We start from the raw sequence: 19,891 nt of genomic DNA on the forward strand, positions 1-19,891 counted from the left end.
TATCCCTTTAAGAGCAGCCGTGCAATGATGAAGAATACAGCATTTTGGCTAAATATATCAATTTCTTATATGATAAATCTCTTTATTGGAGCTATAGGGGCTATAAAGCTATAGCTCCTATAAAGAGATTTATAATATAAGAAATTATATATATATATATATATATATATATATATACACTATCAGTCAAAAGTTTGGAAACATTACTATTTTTAATAGTCTCTTATGCTCATTAAGGCTGCATTTATTTCATAATAAATACAGAAAAAACAATAATATTGTGAAATATTATTACAATTTAAAAGGATCATGTGACACTGAAGACTGGAGTAATGATGCTGAAAATTCAGCTTTGCATCACAGAAATAAATTATATTTTAAAGTATATTAAAATAGAAAACCATAATTTTAAATTGTAATAATATTTCACAATATTATTGTTTTTTCTGTATTTATTATGAAATAAATGCAAAAAAAAAAAGCATTGGATTGACTTTACCTTTTAAGACCAGTAGATGGCAATCGTACCTCACCATGGATGTACACATATTTGGTGCAGTTCTTTACTTATATTTTCTATTTTTTCTCTCCACCATTCCTTCTTTATCTGTATAGAGTGGCAGTGATAGTGAAGTCCTGTTTCTGAAGAAGTCGTTCCTTCAGCAAACCTGCTCTGACTCGCCTCAGCACTGTCACAAACAATGTTTCATTGCTACAAAACATGGATTTCAAATTAAACCTAATTGAGTTTATAATTAAACTAATAATAATATTAAAAACAATAATAATTTAAATATCTGATACATTTTTACAAAATTTGAATAAATGCTGAAATCCAATGTTTCATTGCATAATGTCTCTGTTGTTTACTTGAGCTTTACTGGGCGGTGTGTGTGTGTGAGTTGGAGGAAGAGCTGCTCTGACAGCTCAATAAGTCATACATTTTGAGGCCAATGTGCTGAAGTTTTCCGGGTTTGAGTTAGGGAAAGAGGACGAAACATCTACATTTTCAACGCCCATAGCTCGTTTTATGGGTCAGATAACTGGATTTTATCGAGCTATGTTTTGCTAATCGAGAGCGTTCACTGCTACATAACACAAAAACAAACGCGTAATTTTCGATTTATTTAGGGACAGAAAGGTTTGTTTTTATCACGTTTGTTTATTTTAAGAGCTCATATCGCATGTTAATGGTGATTAAATTATTGATACCACGATGGCAGTGAAGGTAAGTTTTGGCATAAAACTGGGATGGACACTACTAATGAAATGACTGTGGCGCATTTGTAGGGACTACAAGCGAGTAATCGATAATTCATGTTGCATTTAGACATATTTGTCGTTTTAGACATAATTCATCGGTGTACTTTATATAATACACTGCATTTTACACTAAAATTATTAGCATAATGTCAGTAGCCTAAAGAATTGTATTTCCATGAAACGAATTCTTATGAAATGGGTTTATTAGTTAGCAAGAGAAACCTGTGGTAAATTAGTTAATAGGTCATTTTGCTGGTCTTGAGACTTATATGAACTGTAAAGTACTGCACTGTTTGCTAAACGAACGAACGAATTGTTCTATTGAGTCGGATCTTTTCAATGAATCGTTTAAACTGGTACACATAACCAGTTTGACAATTCATTCACGAATCGGACTGAATCCGTGTTAGGGACTGAAAGTTACTATAACAGCGCACAATATTAGAAATACTAACGACGTAATGAAAATATGTAACGTAGAATATAATTATGATCACAAAATAGCGTTTTATCAAAATGTCCAAAAAGTTTCAGCCGACAGAAACTGGATTTTAGTATTATTTAATGTAAATTCAAATTATATTTAGGTTAAATGACTTGGGTTTATGCGCTGAATCGTTGCTGCAACAAACTGAACTAGAACACATTAAACTAGAATATAAACAATAAAGTATGTGCTTTTTGTAACTCTATTTGGAGCATGGGGTGTCAGGGAATACGTGATAATTATGTCATGATGTACAGGAATTGCTGAAGGTGTTTTTTCTTTTCTAAAGGTTTTCAACATAGTGAAATATTATAGGGGAACTCATATACAGTGATACAACATTCCAAACTGATTACAGCTTGGATTTGATTCAAAACCTGTTTTTCTGCTTTCATTAGAGTTGTGTATGTATCCACAGAGTCAAAACACAAGATTATTGTGACGTGTGCGGGGACTATAAATTATATTGTAAGCACTTTGAAGCAAGTAAGTGCTTGCACTATTGTATTGAGTATTTTTACTACTATATACACAAAACAAATTGGTGTATGATTTACTTGTCTCGTAAAACATACTCAAATAATCTTTTGATTCATTTACAACTTTTTGCAGTGTAGCCTACAGACTTACTAGTTTTCTTTACAAAATGATCTTACAGTATGACTGAATTGATACTGTAGTTGACCTTTTCAGACTGGATTGCTGTAAAAAGAGGGCCAGACTTTATTTGATACATCAGTCTCCATCCTTTCAGTGGGGCCCATGTCCACCTCTTTGGCATTTCTCGTACACAAAGTCAATTGATTAGTTTCTGCTCTGTGTTGCTATTGCAAGTTCTCTATCTCTTTGAATAATATGTTGGGGAATTAGTACTAAGAGTTTTGAAAATGCATCTCTTAAAATGGAACCAAACTCAACTTGAAAAAAATAACGTAATAGCAAAACTCTGTCTCTGCTTAAATAGCATTTATGGGCAATATATGCAGTTTCTGAGTCAAAAGTACACCAACAGTTAGCTGACCTTATTGCTGTGAACAGGAACATGGTGCATCCTGCAGTAACAGAACCCAAGGGAATATGTCATTCAGTGTACAATGATTTGTCAGCATTAGCATTCAAGTAAACGTGTCCTTTTGGTATGGATAAACACTTGGCACACTAAATATGAAAGATGAACTTGGTTAGAGGTGGTTTGACCCAGAAAACCAGTTTTATTGTTTTGGTTACACGTTGGCTGTGTTGTGTGGTGGTTGGTTATGTGGAAGAGCCCTCATATGCAGAAATGAGGGTATAAAATCTTCCAGCATGTAGTAAGATGGATTTGAATGTGGAAGTTTAGGTGACGTTGCTGTGAACAAATGTGTTTCATCATAATATTCTCATTCGGGAACAGCGTAGATGCATTATCAAAAATGGACGTGTTTATATTATTCTTGGAGTTGATGAAGAATCACCTACAGCAGCACTGTAGAGTTTTATTTAATAATTTGATATAACATTACACATTTAGCCTACACAGAGAATTAGACTGAAGCTTATTAGTCTTAGGAATGTTTTTCAGTATCAAAACACACAGAAGTGAAAGTTTTAGCCGTGCCATACTGAAATATTAATGCCATTACTGTTCTGTGTTACACATATGTTTGCTGTGGGCTTTGTGTTCAGGCTCAGGTATTATATGACTTCACCGCTGAGCCTGGCAACAATGAGCTGACTGTTCAAGAAGGTGAAATACTCACGATCACTAACCAGGTGAGGATCAGCACTAATGTTTCAAGATAGGCACTTGGCTGTGTATGTGTGTGTGTGTGTGTGTGTATATATATATATATATATATATACGTTCAAAAGCTGAGGTCAGTACACTTAAAATAATGCCCAATGTACTGTGTTAATATGAAGGAAAGGTGTTTTCCCCGTATTTGCATTGCATTGTGCTGTGTTTAGGGTTAAAGGAAATGTCTTTAACAGATAATGTCTTGTACGTTGTTACAAAAAATGCTGTATCGCGTCTTTCAAAAAAATATTAAGCAGCATCTGTTTTCAACATTGATAAAAATAATCAATGTTTCCAAATCAGCATATTAGAATGATTTTTGTAGGATCATGTGGCACTGAAGACTGGAGTACCAGAATCTATCTAAAATACATTTATTTCATACTAAGTATACTTCAAATCCATTAACGTATTTATTGACATATCACTTAAGACTTACTTATATAAAATTATAATTAAACTTTATTTAGAGTACTTTGTTATTGCACATTTCTTAATATTATGCTTAAAAAGTGCTTTATTATCACTATTAATAATAAGGATTGTATGATCTTTAAATGCAAGATACACCCAAAAAAAAAAATTTAATAGGCAAATACTTAAGAGTCTATGATTGGATCATTATTAAAGTAATTATTATTTTTCTAGTGTGTTATATGTTTGGCAACGGTTCTTTTAACCCTAAAAGATGGAGTGTGTAGCTTTTTATTTCTTAAACAACCATGTATTAAGATGTATCATGGCCATATTCCAGTCAAGAAAATTGTTGGGAGTGAACATGAGGAATCATTTTCACACATGAATTGGCACCTTAAATTCATTAAAAGTCTTTGGGATGTGCTGAAATAGACTTTACAGAGTGCTCACCTCTTGTATTGTCAATACAAGATCTTGACCAAAAAATGATGCACATCTTGATGGAAATAAATGTTGTGATGTTATTTCCATCAAGAGGTGCATCTATTTTTGGCCAAGATCTTGTATTGACAATGCAAGAGGTGAGCACTCTGTAAAGTCTATTCCAGCACATCCCAAAGACTTTTAATGAATTTAAGGTGCCAATTCATGTGTGAAAATGATTCTTCATGCTCTCTGAACCATTCTTTCACAATTTTAACCCTGGTGAATCTTGACATTGTCATCCTGGAATATGGCCATGATGTGTCTTCCTACATGGTTGTTTAAGAAATGAAAAGCTCACATTCCATCTCTAAGGGTTAAAAAAATTGTTGCCAAACATAAAACATGCTAGAAACATAATAATCACTGTAATAATGATCCATTCATAGATTCTTAAGTATTTGCCTATTGAAATCCAATTTTTTTTTTGGCCGGGCAGAGTATTTAAAGTGTACCTAAAGTATACTTGCAATAGTTTCACTTTAGTACAATCAGATATACTGAAGTATATCTTTAGTTGGACCTCAACACTACTTCTGCACAATTAAAGTGCATTAAGTACAAAATTAGTTGTTCCAATTTAGCAGACTTGAAGTATACCAGTTTAATATACCAAAAGCACAATTGCAGGGTATTTTTATTTAGCGCATAAATATTTAAATGTATTTGTAGTATACTTAACAGAAAATAAATGTATTTCAAATACATTTCAGTACATTTTTTTTTTCCACTAGGGTAATGATGCTGAAAATTAAGCTTTGCCATCACAGGAATAAATTGCATTTTAAAATATATTAATACAAAACAGGTATTTAAAACTGTAGTAATATCTCACACTGTTACTGTTTTTACTGTATATATATATATATATATATATATTTTATTTTTTTTTTTTATTATTAATGTAGAATGTAGGCGGTGGCTGGGTAGAGGCTCGGAATTCCAGAGGAAATGTAGGCCTGGTGCCAGAGGACTATATTGAGGTAAAAAAAACACCCTACTATCAGCCTTTTTTCCTCTTATACAGAGCATTAGATGAAATGAGAAAAGTGTGTGAGATTATTTTTAGAACTCAGAGAGGGGAAGGGCAAAGTGAAAGCAAACTCTACTATCTAGACCTCATCACTGAGCTGATTTAATAATAAAAAGCTTTCCAGGGAATTTCTAGGGAAATGATTCAGATTACTTTGAATTTTTCCTTCCATAGAATCAAGGAAAACAATTAATGTATGTGTGTTTCCTGAGCTGTAGCCTAATTAGAAGATCTAAAATGTAACTGATTAAAGGTTTAATTATGTTTTTGGCATACTTTTACTCCATATGGAGAATATTCCCACACATTCTGTGCAGTAGGTCTATCTTCATACCATAATTACAAAGATACTTACACCCAGTGTGGCCTTCTTGTAGATACACAGTCAGCATGCCTCAAATGTAATGACATTAGACTGAAAAAGAGTTATACATGCATAAGCAAAAGGCATGGACTGGGTATGGCAAAAATATACATTAATTCATATTTACCCTTTTTACATATACCAGGTTACTTTTTTATAAATATATATTCATGAGTATATTATAATGTTTGCAGGTCAACCATGGTTCCACACAAGCATCAGCGACGCAGCACGTTGATGCTCACTATCAAGGTTACAACAACAGCTCAGCAAACACTAAGGTACCGTATCAACTAAACCATTTGTAAGTTGTAAGCATGTACTATATGAAATTCTAGCTCAAATGTTTAATATGCTACTATATGAGTAACAGTATCTGCATGATGTTCCACAGTTCCTCAAAAGAAATGTAAAGCAGCTCTCACTAAGTAGCCACAAACACACTATTCAAATAGAAGTTTTTCTTCCTCCTTTTCACAGACACCTTTTACTAGAAATACCCACTCATTTGATGAGTTCTGGTGAGCATAGCATGCACAAAGGCCCTATGTGTCATCTGCAGTTGAAATCCATTTGCTGTGGAAGCAGGAGAATGAGAGTAAATGGGCCTCATTCATTGTAGCATCTTTCCCCGTCTCTCTCTTGCTCTCTCCCCCTCTCTTTGTCTTAGAAGGTTGTCAGATGTACTCACTTTGTGTCGTGCACAGCATCAGTGTGCATGTAATAGTGTTTAAATGTTCGGCAGTCTGCAGATAGATGAAAGTGACATCTATCTCAGCATTATTCTTGGTCCAGGTTCACCATCACCAATTTGGTAGGATAAAATGCAGACAATGCCTAACAATTAACTTTTTATCAGTGAATTATACACCATATCCTATTGTTTCACAGACAAGGGTTAAGTTAGACCCAGACTAAAATGCATGTTTGAGCTGTCTTACCTAAAAACAACTTAGACTGACATATCTTAAAATATGTCAGTGCCATTGTTTTGTCTTAAGATGCACATCAGTAATGTTTTTTCTAAGGTATGTTTATAACAGCTACTTAAATATCATAATTGAACTAAGGCCTAATCCTAGCTTAATCTAAGCCCTGTCTGTGAAACCGGGCCTTTAAGTTAAAATTTGGACACATTTATTCAAATTTAAGTCCCTCATGAGCTTACTAGCATTTTAATTGAAAGGTTTATGCTTAAATTATTTATATTAGTCTGGTAGACAAATATAAATGTATGAAGATGTTTTTTGTTGTTGTTGTTTTGTTGTTTTTTATTTATTTATTTTTTTTACAAAATCTATATTTAATGAATAATCTAAAAATTATAAAATATATTACATATAAATATTAAAAATATATATATACTTTAAACTATTGGTTCATTTTTATTTTATTAACTAAAATTTTTAACTTGACAGTTTGGTACGTACCTTGGACAAAAAAACTAAACATAAAATTACTTATTTTTTTCTTTTTCTTTTTTATTAAACAGCGGTTTATTCAAAAAAATTGTGTCTCTCTCTTTAAATGAATTCAATTATAATTAACATTTTTTAAGGATAAAAAAAATCTATCTCAGCTAATGCTATAAATACACAGGGAGGCCTTTATGGCATATTACTATAATATTAAAGGTTACAATTAACAGCAGAGCCCAAACTATTAATTTCAGTTGCTATTTATTTTTAGATATAATAATCAACACTCAAAAAACATGTAAATTGCACAGGTTTTGCATTCACTTCTAAATCTAATTATAAAATTATTTTTCAACTTTATATTCAAATATAGTCATTTGCACAGTTACTGTCATAACTTGTTTTCATGACGAATTTATTTAAACATATATTAAATAATTAAGATATTATGAATATATAAGCTAATATATTGCATATATTCAGTGAAATGCTCCCTCTAGAGTTCATTTCTCTAGTGAACTAACATGCTGTGGACACTAAATGACTTGCCTGAGGTAAATGTAATGATACATGAGATATTATTCTCAAACTGTTTTATTGATGTCTTTCCGCATTTGAAACACTAGTTTACGTATCTATGTATAGAGCATCTGTTCTTCTTCTGCGCTTTTTCCTGTTGTGGTGGTGAGCAAACAGCTTTGCATTACCGCGTGTACCCCTTCTGGATTTGAATGTGGATCGGCTGTGACTGACTGTATTCGTCGCTTGACTGCAATCATTGAACCGTGACGGTTCGTGACGAATGCATGTACCGTTACACCCCTAATTTTTATATATATATATATATATATATATAAGTTTGTTGTTCTTGATTGATTGATCTTTATATATATATATATATATATATATATATATATATATATATTTGAGTGATGCGATGCAGACAAAATTTAAGGGTGAATACTTACAAGTTTGTGATTAAATTCAATTTACTATAAATATACAAGGGGCTCCGGCGGTAGACTTTACACATTGGATGTTCATATAGTGCATTTATCTCCATGGGATGAAGCTGGTCAAGTGTATCTTGAGTACAAGCACCCTTGCAGGAAAATTGAGCAAATGGTACAAGTGGTGAAAAGACGTATCTAACAACTTAATGTTTACATCAACCTTCTATGACTTTAGACCGATCCACAACTCCAAAGTACTAATAACGATAAACACATCAGTAACGTTGTGCTCAAGGAAAATGGTATAGACGGTCTTAATTGGTGAGGCCAGGAAGCAAGAAAAATGGTTTTGCTTTGCTAGATGTTAGTCTTTAGCAGCATCAAGGTCAGGTCTATTGATGGAATTGGCCATTAGGTCTTAGACTAATGGACTGTGACAAACTCAAGAGCCTTTTAGTTTTTAAAGCAAATCCAGGCCTTTTTTTCAGTGGACAATTTGAAAGAACTATATTTTTATACCTTTTATATTCAGTTCATTTGTCTAAAATGGCTAAATGGCTTTTCAAATCTCTAAAATGGCAGTTAGATTCTCATTAATGTTGTTTTACACTGGTAATTCAAATAGTTTTTCTAATTTGTTCTAGAGCATGTGCTTACACTGAGTGTCTACATATTCAAATCATGTACAGTTCTAAAAAAAAAACCCTTTTTTTTCTTAGTGTAAAGAATATTTGAATAATCTGAAGAACTCTTTTCTACTATAAAGAACATTTTGTGCAATGGAAAGGTTCCAAGAATGTTAAAAGTTCTGCATGGAACCATAAATGCCTATAAAAAAACCTTTATGGTCAAGAGTGTGCTTGTTTTAGGTGACAGGGCCAGCTTGTTTTGTATGTTATAGGTCAGACATTGTGTTATGGAGCAAATGGAGATACACAAGCAAATATTATGTGAGTGAATATTTGAATATGAGGCAGCTGCATTTTGGATGTGCTTCAAGTGTTATATGGCCAACCCAGAAAGAGTTAATCGCTGTAATCTAAACCTAGTTGTGAGATTGATGGAGCCTGAAAAAGAATGTTCCTTAAATTGTAGTTAAATTTGGATATTCATAATTTGAGCATATGCTTTATATTCAAATGGGCCAAGTGAGGAATAATTCCAGCACAGGTGTTGGTAGGGGATTGTGGGAAGGAGCTGATAGAATCCACTTTAAGCTCAATGTAACATCGTTTAGGCAACGTCACTATGTAGAAAAGGCCTTGATAAATAAAATGTCTTGAGGGTCAGCATGGATTTGTTTAAAATAATGATTTAATGTTGTATTTTATTTAGGGGGTTAATGGAAATGAGGCTTGGACTGCCACAACATGGTCCAACAACAACCCTGTGGACAACTGGAACACTGAACAGGAACCAGCAGGCAATAATGGTAAAAGGAAAATATTTACAGTACAACCTCCATTAAACATTACCTTTATCTTTATGATTATCTGTCTATAACTATCTATAATACCGTTCAAAAGTTTGGGGACAGTAATTAAAAAAAACAACAACTTTTATTCAGCAAGAAGGCATTAAATTGATCAGAACTGACTGTAACAACATTTATAGTTACAAAAATAAATTATCCTGCGAAGGATAATCAGTATGGAGAATGGATGGGTAAATGCTATGCTTTTAAACTAAGCAGCACAACTGTTTAAAGGGGACCTATTATGCCCCTTTTTACAAGATGTAATACAAGTCTCTGGTGTCCCCAGAATGTGTCTGTGAAGTTTCAGCTCAAAATACCCCACAGATCATTTATTATAGCTTGTCAAATTTGCCCCATTTTGGTGTGAGCAAAAACACGCTGTTTTTGTGTGTCCCTTTAAATGCAAATGAGCTGCTGCTCCCTTTCTAAAAGAAGGCGGAGTTTTACAGCTCATGCTTCAGTTGCTCAACAACAACAAAGCTGGAGAATCTCACGCAGTCAAAATGATGATTGTTAGTAACAGTGTTCAGCCTTACATTGTTCAAACCGGAGTCGGACACTGATTTAGAGATTCAGGAAGAAGTTACAACTTTTAGAATGAAACTGGATGTTTCTGAATGGTTAGTGGATAAATTTATGTAGTTGCTGTGGAGTTGATTCAACTCATCAACTAGCATGTGCTGTCATGTTAATCTTTTGTGCATATCCAGCGTTGAATTGACCCTCGTTTGTGAAGCAGTCCGGCGTAAAAATGATGGCATGGTAACAACACTCTACTACAACTCTTCCTCTTCTCTAAAGCAGCCCAACATGGCCTCACCCCCTTTGTTGTGTGTTCTCGGGGGCAGGGTTTATGTAAATTTTGGTGTTTGTGATGCCACCAACCCGGGAAGAAGCTCGTTGTAGTCCCTAGCAGCCGTTTGTTGTAGACCTTAAAAAGTGATTTCTGTAAAAGAAAATATCTCCCTTTGCATTGAACTTTGAGCGTCGTAACTCTTCCAGATGTTGTTTATGCTCAAACAGCAACATTACACACTAACTAAAGTTAAAAAAGTGAAATCATAATCAAGGACTCCTTTAAAATCTTACCAACCTCAGACTTTTGAATGGTAGTATATAACCAAACTCAAGTTTAACTTCCTCCTATGTGAAAGTGTTTCTTATTTGGGCACATGTAAATTCTGTAACAGATGCTTTGTTGTTTTACTGTCAGCTCTAAGTCATGTGTTCTAAAAAAAACATCTGCTTGGTTTTGAGGACTTTGAACTTTCTCTAATTTATCAAGATCTTTTAGCACGCCATAGATAAAGCTCTTTATCAACTGAGGTAGCCAAGTATTATATGTGGAAGTAACTGGGCAACTTCAGTAGGGCAATCATCTACAGTTGCCTTTGTTGTTGCCTGTTATAGTTGTTCTGAAATATGCTGAAATAAGCTGAGAGTGATATATTCACATTTGCACAAGGAAGCAGATCCTTTTCTGGCCCCTCCACATGCATTCCAGTATGAATACCCTTGTGAAAAATAAGTACACTTTAGCATATTTTTATGCAATCTCTTTAGACACAACAACTGTAATGATAACGACAGAGAAACTATATCATTGGAATCACTTTCAGAACGATCTTTTCCAGCTGATGAATGATAAAAACAGCCAACAAGAATCCATCCTGCATTTTTCAGTTTGTTATTCTGTTACTGTATATGATGACGATTTGTTGTGTCACGTGATCGTAGGTTCTGTCTATTCTTTTGATGAGGAATGGGACGATGACTCAGATGATGGAAAGTCAACAGGCGGTTATGGAGGTTCCCAGGTGGAAGAGGGCGGAACGATGCAGCGAGGCGGGGGTCACTCTACAATGAAAATCTCTCTCAACAAGTAATATTTTAGTTCTGGATTTTTTACCATAATAACATTTAATAAAAAAAAAAAAACTTTAAAAATGCTCATCTCATCTTTTCCCATAGGTTTCCAGGGTTCTCCAAGACCCCAAATCCAGAGCTGTTTCTGCTTACCAAGCACATAGTTAAAGGAAATGACAGACTGCCAATTTATGCAAGTTATTTGACTTTGTCATGTGATTTGATTCCATGCCAGAAGATAGTCTGGATAACAGAATAATCAAACAACATGTGACATATTAAAGGGTTAGTTCATCCAAAAATGAAAATTCTGTTATCATTTTTCACCTTTATGTTGTTCCAAACTCGTATGAGGAAGATATTTTGAAGGAAGATATTTTGAAGAATGTTGGTAACCAGACAGTTAACAGTAGCCATTGACTTCCATAGTAGGAAAAAAATTACTATGGAAGTCAATGGCTACCATCAACGGTCTGGTTACCAACATTCTTCAAAATATCTTCTTTTGTGTTCAACAGAAGAAAGAAACTCTTACAGGTTTGGAACAACTTGAGGATGAATAAATTATGACAAAATTTTCATTTTTGGGTGAACTATCTCTTTAACATGTTTATATTTCTTTCATAAAAAGGATTAATGTTTATTTTGCAGGCTGGAGAGGTGGGTCCTGTATGGCTGTATCCACAAACTTCGTTAGATTGTGTGGTGGCTGATCCCAAAAAAGGTTCAAAAATGTATGGCCTGAAGAGCTACATTGAATACCAGGTCACACCTAATGTAAGTTTCTTTGAAACTCCTCTCAGGACTGCTTGAATAATATTGACGTACTGTAATTGTTTTGCTAACGTGTCTTGAATTATTTCTGTTTAACTGGGTTTTTATTTTTTTCAGACTACAAACAGACCTGTCAATCACAGATACAAACACTTTGACTGGTTATATGAAAGGCTTGTGGAGAAGTTTGCCTGTGCTCTACCCATCCCATGTCTGCCTGACAAACAAGTTACAGGTGACCAAAGCAGAAAAGTAATGGTGATCTCTCTGGTCACTTTAGACCAGCTTCTTGCACCATCTTCCATTTTGTTTACTTTCTTAAGGCCCGTTCACACCAAAGACGATAACGATAAGTTCTAAAAATTGTTCTAAATATAAAAGAATAGCAGAGTTTACACAACAACTATAACGATGACAGCACAGATAAACAATATCACTTTCAGAATGATTCTTTCCTAGTTGATGAACAATAAAAACACTGACAGCCAGTCGGAATCCATCCTGGTTTAAAGAGCTCGAGCATTTAAAGAGACAGATGACAAAAACTGCAATGTACTTAAAATAAACAGAACGATATATTGCGTTGGTGTGGACACTAATACAGTTATCGTCATAGTTATCGTTCTTGTGTGAACAGGCCTTTAGTTACCAAAGAAAGTGTTTTTGGCTGGTAGACTGTCTAGCATCTGTCTTCCATTCCTCTGTAGGCCGATTTGAAGAGGAATTTATCAAAATGCGCATGGAACGCCTGCAGGGCTGGATGTCCCGCATGTGTCGACATCCGGTGATCTCAAACAGTGAAGTTTTCCAGCTCTTCCTTAACTACAGAGATGAGAAGGTGCATTTGCTTAAATATGTGTAAAGTAATAGATATGTAGTTTTATATACTGATTTAAAAGCATAGTCAAACGACGTATACAAACAGCTAAAGGGTTAGTTCACCCAAAAGTAAAAATTCTGTCATTAATTACTCACCCTCATGTCATTCCACACCTTTAAGACTTTTGTTCATCTCCGGAACACAAATAAAGATCTTTTTGATGAAATCTGAGAGCTTTCTGTCCCTCCATAGACAGCCTATGCTACTACCACTTTGATGCTTCAAAAAGTTCATAAAGAGATTGTAAAACTAATCCATATGAATTGAGCGGTTTAGACCTAATTTTCTGAAGAGACACAATATGATATGCAGATTTAGGCTTTGTATTCACATATAAACATTGATCAGAGAACATAAACAGAAGCTCAACTGAACCTGCTTGATGCACGAGAACAAACCTCTTGCGGAAGCTCAAATGAGCTGCGTAACACAAGAATGAACGTCATTGGTTCTCACACGTCAAGCAAACATGCTTGAGCTTCCGTTTGCCATAACTGATGTGTGAATTGATGAATGTTTATGTTTATTTACTATCTCTTTATAAACTTTTTGAAGTGTCAGTTGTGTAGACTGTCTATGCAGGGACAGAAAACTCTGATTTCATTAAAAATATCTTAATTTGTGTTCCAAAGATGAATAAAAGTCTTATGGGTGTGGAACGACATGAGGGTGAGTAATAAATGACAGAATTTTCATTTTTGGGTGAACTAACCCTCTTCTGTTGAGTATTGCCATCTGTTTGCTGATATTGAGATCACATCCTTGAGAAGTGTTCTACAGTGTTATATATTAACTTTTGGCTAAGTTCCGCATGGCATAGTTAGGGAGTGTTGTAAGATTGTTTTGTTGTTTCTATCAGGACTGGAAAGTAGGGAAGCGGAAAGCAGAGAGAGATGAAACAGTGGGAGTGAAAATCTTCTCTACCATAGATCCAGAGCTGCCAGAGTTAGATCTTACTCAAGTGTGAGGCAATAGTTTTTTTCCTAAAATTAATTCAATTATTTTTTAATTTATAATGTTGAATTAAATAAAAATCATCAACTGTTAACTCCTTAAATTTTTATCCTATAATTAATTCATTAAATTTTTTTTCAGAATTATATAAAAATATAAAATATTATTTATATATGTATAATATTTTGATATATAATTATTGCAAAAGAATAATAATTATAATTATTATATAAAATCTATACTACCATTCAAATTTTGGGTTCAGTAAGATTTTTCTTCTTGAAAGATATTAATACTTTTATCAAGGATGCATTAAAGTGATCAAAAGTGACAGTAAAGACTTTTTTTTACAAAAAAAAAAGTTATTTCAAATAAATTCTGTTCTTTTGAACTCTCTGTTCATCAAAAAATATCACAGTTTCAACAAAAATATTAAGCAGCACAACTGTTACAACATATTAGAATGATTTCTGAAGGATCATGTGATACTGAAAATTCATCAATTGCCATCAATTAATTATACTTCAAAATATATTAAAATTGAAAACTGTTATTTTAAATTGTATTCATATTTTTGTATAAAATAAATGCAGCCTTGTTGAGCATAAGTGACTTCTTTCAAGAACAAATCTTACTATCCTCAAATTATATTACATTATACACTTTTTACAATTTCTTATAATTTAATATATTTATATAATAAACAATGGTCTTGCCTTGATGTGATTTGTAGGGAGCAGAAGTATGAAACGTACAGCCAGTTTAGTAGATCTATGGACAACAGTGTTAAAGAACTACTGGCTATTGGGCATCTTCACTGGAAGAGATGTACAGGCCGTGAGTTTTACGTATTTCCTTAATGCCACAGTAAATTTAAATTTACGGTCAAAATTATTTCATCACTATTAGTCCATAGTAACAACCTTCTGCTTTTAACAGCATTGCAAAAGGAGTATCGGCAGATTGGAAAAGCATTTCAGAATCTGTCATCAGTTTTCAACACCAGTGGATACCCGAGTAAAAAACTAAAGCTTTATTTATTAAAATGCTCTCATATACATGTTCACAATTCAAATATTAATACTTAATGATTACCTAATCGTGTGTTTGTTGATGGGGTTTTTTTGTACCTTATTTTCAGGGGAATCAACTCTGACAGAAGCATTAACTGCAACAGGGAAAACATATGAGGAAATAGCAGACATTGTTGCAGGACAGGTATCAGAAGTACATTTCCTCAATATAAATACTTCAAAAATCTCTTCAGTCCTTGAACCTCTGCCATTAGCATGTTTCCTTACACCCTCTGCTGCTGTTTCCACAATGTGATAGAATTGTAACCATCAAGGCTACCCAATGATAACAACATCCGAGATTGCTGTTTTTAGTTTTATCCATGAGTTTAAACCATTGTTTACGGATTCAATAAGATACTTTTTTTTTTTTTAGCCAAAAAAAGATCTACACTTCCTGTTGGAAACAAACACAGAATACAAGGGACTACTGGGCTGCTTCCCTGACACAATAGGAGTTCACAAGGTAAACCTTTCACCTTTTTCTTTAATACATTTAGTCCCAGCTTTCAGCTAACAGGGAACGTGCTTGGAACTTTGGCTAATGCAAGGTTATCTCAAAGTTATGAACAAACGTTCTTTCAGTAACATTAATAGAATGTTCATTCAAAGTTATCTCTGTCTTAATAATGTTCTCAATTTTAGCACAAAAACAATATTTATTAATTATTTATCGTTCATGGAATGTTTTAGTTGGACAATCATCTAATGTTTTTAAATGTTACTACTTGTTTCAGAATGTTCAGAGAACATCACAGGGTTTCCACACTTCTTGAAAGTACTTAAAGGTTTAGTTCACCCAAAAAATTCTGTCATTAATTACTCACCCTCATGTCGTTCCACACCCGTAAGACCTTCGTTCATCTTCGGAACACAAATTAAGATATTTTTGATAAAATCCGATGGCTCAGTGAGGCTTCCATTGTTTAGAAACGTTTTGAAACTTCAGTGGATATTGGAAGAAAAAACATACCTAATATAATATAAGCTAAGCTAGCAGGCTAATCGGGTAGATATATGCTATGCTAGTACATAAACTAACTAAAAAAACAGTAAGAACGAGAAATGCTTGATTTCACAACCTGTAGCTTCAGTTATATACTAGTATATGAACCATGTCATTTAAAAGACATTAATGGTCATTATAATGCATTTTAAACAATATAACGTGATTTTGCAGGAAATATAATCAGGCGCTAAAAATACTACCCAGTAAAATCACTCGGGGTCCTAAAGGAAACCCGATTCCAGGGGGGACTCGATTTCTTACCACATCGTTTTTGCGATGATGGACCCATATTTTACACAGCTAACACACAGTGCTGTGAATGCTGACCGGTGGATTGATAAGAAGCTAATGTGCTTTTAAAAAATGTAGAATAATAAGGTATCTAGAATATCATGTATAATCATATTTTAAATTGATATGTATAATAATTTATAATTTTGACTCATCCCTTTTCTTAAAAATGGTTTAAAGGCTCAAATGTGAGGTTTTTATAATTAATTTTTATATACATTTTATAAGACAGGTTCTCAAAACCTGTATTATTTAAACTGTAAACTTGTTTAAGTCGCTGTTTTTAGTCATTTTATGATTTAGGATGTTTCCATAAACACTGATCTCCCCCAATACAGTATTCATTTTCTTAAAAAAAGTCTTAAGGCTTAAAATATATTTTTAAAAACCCTGCAGATTCCCTATACAGGTGATTAACAAATAATTTAGAATATTTTAAATGCCTAACAATTACCTTATCCATATAATTGCATTTAATTGCAAAATTCATGTATATTATATTCTCTCTATATTTTAATGTTTATGGAATGTGAAATAAATGTTAAAAGCAGGAATAAGAAAGCTGCAAACAGCATCTCTCGTTCAAACTCACTCTCTCCCACTCTCGTACACTCTACGGGATAATTTTCTCAGATCAAAGGTACTTTAAAAAGTCCTTGAATCCGGTGTTCATAAAAGAGTGGGAACCCTGACATCATAAGTAACGTTCCCATAATGTTTGCAAAATTATAATATGTAATGTTCCCTTAAGACGAATAACGTCTCTTAATAAAAAACGTTTTTAAAACAATTTTTTTTTTTTTTTTTTTTTAAATGGATGTTTTGAACGTCCGGTAACATTCGGAAATAACATTTTCATAACTTAATGGGAACGTTAGCAAAACATTCTTGGAATATATATTTTTGTTAGGTGGGGTGTTTTTCATTTAAATAATTTATACCATTTTGTGTGTCATAATGTAATTTAAACGTATTTTAAATATGACTAAAATGCTTTTTTTTTCTTTTCTGAATTTATAAATCTGTGTTCAATAATGTCACAAACTGTTTAAAGATTTCTAAGAGAGTAAAGACTTTAAAATGACAAAAAAAATTTACATATGTAATATATATTTATCATTAATGAATTATATTTCAATAATTTGGCATTTATTTTTCAGTGCATCTTTTCTATCAAATTGTTCTGTTAGGAATATAATTTGTAATGAAAAATAGTAGAAATAATTCACAATTGAAGTATTTTTAATAATGATCTCACACTTACCCCCACTGCTTGTGTCATGAGCAAATTAGTAGCCTATTTAAAGCATTTTTGTTTTCCTCAGGCTGCCATTGATAAAGTGAAAGAGGCTGATCATTTGGTGGCAACGAATAAGATTAGCCCACAAGATAGACACACTATGGAAAAGAATCTCAGCACCATGTCTTATGCATTGCAAGGTACGTTAGTAAAGTGTTGTCTATCAAAGACCCTTTGTCACAGTGGTCCTTTATATGTGAACCTGTGTCCTTAATTGTAGTGTTAGTCACACATGTAATCTTAGACCTACCATCTGTGTCTCTAGCGGAGATGAATCACTTCCATAGCAACCGTATCTATGACTACAACAGACTCATGCAATTCTATCTGGAGGAACAGGTGAAATTCTATGAAACGGTGAGTGGCGGGATTCAGGTTTGTATGGACGCCTTAAACATGATGTATGTAATGCAGCATACTATATATGTAACGTTCTGCTGTGTTCTCATTGGATAGATAGCTGAAAAGCTGAAGAAAACGCTCGGTCAGTATACCACCATGTGAGGAGACGCACTATAAACAGCAATACTCGTCAAACTCTGGAACATCAGAAAAGAAGCTGCTTTTGCTTTTTTAATGCTAATTCACAAATAACCATCTTGTTTTTATGGAACCCCTAAAGGGACATGGTGAATGAAAAAAAAGGAGATAGGAGGAAAAATGACCCATGTCAGTGCTTTTGCGTTCCCTTGAGAAACTTTGCGTCGAATCTTTTGCGAGCGAACGCAAAGTTTCTCAGGGGAATGCCTAACTTTTCCATAACTTGGGTGAACGCAAAGATTTTGTGAAGGAACGCAGAGGTTTTGCGAGCGAATTCAAGGTTTCTGCAATGCAAAAGCATTTTCCTCCCTTATCATATTTTTAGCATCACCATGTCCCTTTAGGGGCTCAGAATGTTTCAACTTAGACTGACATAGAAAATGTAGATTATAAGGGAACAAACAATGCACATCATATGACGTTATTCATTAACCAAATATTTTGTTCACAAGAACAAGAGAAATTCAAATCTTAACTGTCATTTAAGATAATGTAACACTCCCTAACAAATTAAGATTTTTAATTTTCTGTGTAAAATGAGGTCTCTCAGGGATGCATACGCTCAGACTGGGCCTTCTAAACCAAAATGGAGTTTATTAACGTCTTGAATAATTTGTCTGACATTTTCTTATAGTATGTGAAATGAAATATGTCAGAGATTTAGAAGTGGTATGTATTGGATAAAAGCAATAAGGACACTGTCTTTTACCTGTGGTAAAATGTTCTATGCAAAACAAAACTAAAATGTCTCTGTCACACTCAGTGTATAAAATGTGTTTTTAACTAGCCCTCCAGTGTGTAATAAATCTTTCTTTATACCTTTCCAAGTCTGCAGGGAGAGTTGTGATGGTCGGTAATGCTCTGCATTTTTGGCCTAGTGTCAATATTGATTTTGCAATCCAAGCAAAAGAACAAAAATATCATTGTGGAGAAGATGATAGAAATGATCCAGTATTTATGCTAGCTCAGAGTCAGTTTTTTCCTCTTCGAAAGAGGAAACAAATCTTTGACGTTAGAAAGGAAAATGAGGAAATGAGATTTATGACCTCTATGTGTGAGTGACCTCAAAAAAAAAAAAAAGGAAACACTGAAAATTGCATACTTCCCTACTATATAGCAGGTGAAAATCAGTATGTGACAGGATTAGTATGTCCAAATTCACAGTATTCATTATAGAGTAGGTAAAAAGTACCTGGATGACGTACTACTTGCAGCGAGATTCTGAAGTGTGCATACGATGGACACTTTACTATCCCATGAGGCCATGGGAGAGGATTTATGAATGGCAGTGAAGCGACAAAACTGATGCTGGTAGGTCACATGATAATGAAAACATGGTGAATGTAGTAAATCCGGATTACATTACTATACACGTTTATACTATATATAGAACATACTTTTTTAGCAGTTGCGAAGAAATCACTTATTCAAAATAAGTATGCGATTTGGGATGCAGCCACTCTTTCTCCCCCGAATCTGTTTCCTTCCTTTTAAAGGGATAGTTCACCCAAAAATAAAAATGATCCCATGAT

At 33.6% G+C, this 19,891-nt stretch overlaps 1 protein-coding gene across 1 annotated transcript; it reads left to right on the plus strand.

The window, feature by feature from the left end:
* The first annotated feature begins 951 nt into the window (after positions 1–951).
* snx9a (sorting nexin 9a) lies at positions 952–19,182 on the plus strand. The gene is made up of 18 exons (XM_051868329.1): positions 952–1,228; positions 3,416–3,502; positions 5,336–5,410; positions 6,019–6,105; positions 9,531–9,627; positions 11,410–11,554; positions 11,644–11,731; positions 12,190–12,315; positions 12,430–12,547; positions 13,020–13,150; positions 14,052–14,155; positions 14,880–14,983; positions 15,086–15,163; positions 15,288–15,364; positions 15,596–15,685; positions 17,845–17,959; positions 18,085–18,176; positions 18,276–19,182. The coding sequence occupies exons 1-18, from the start codon at positions 1,217–1,219 to the stop codon at positions 18,321–18,323; spliced, it is 1,674 nt and encodes a 557-aa protein (XP_051724289.1). The 5' UTR covers positions 952–1,216; the 3' UTR covers positions 18,324–19,182.
* The last annotated feature ends 709 nt before the right edge of the window (positions 19,183–19,891 follow it).

The sequence above is a fragment of the Ctenopharyngodon idella genome, chromosome 17, assembly GCF_019924925.1.
Source record: "Ctenopharyngodon idella isolate HZGC_01 chromosome 17, HZGC01, whole genome shotgun sequence".
Taxonomy (NCBI): Eukaryota; Metazoa; Chordata; class Actinopteri; order Cypriniformes; family Xenocyprididae; genus Ctenopharyngodon; species Ctenopharyngodon idella.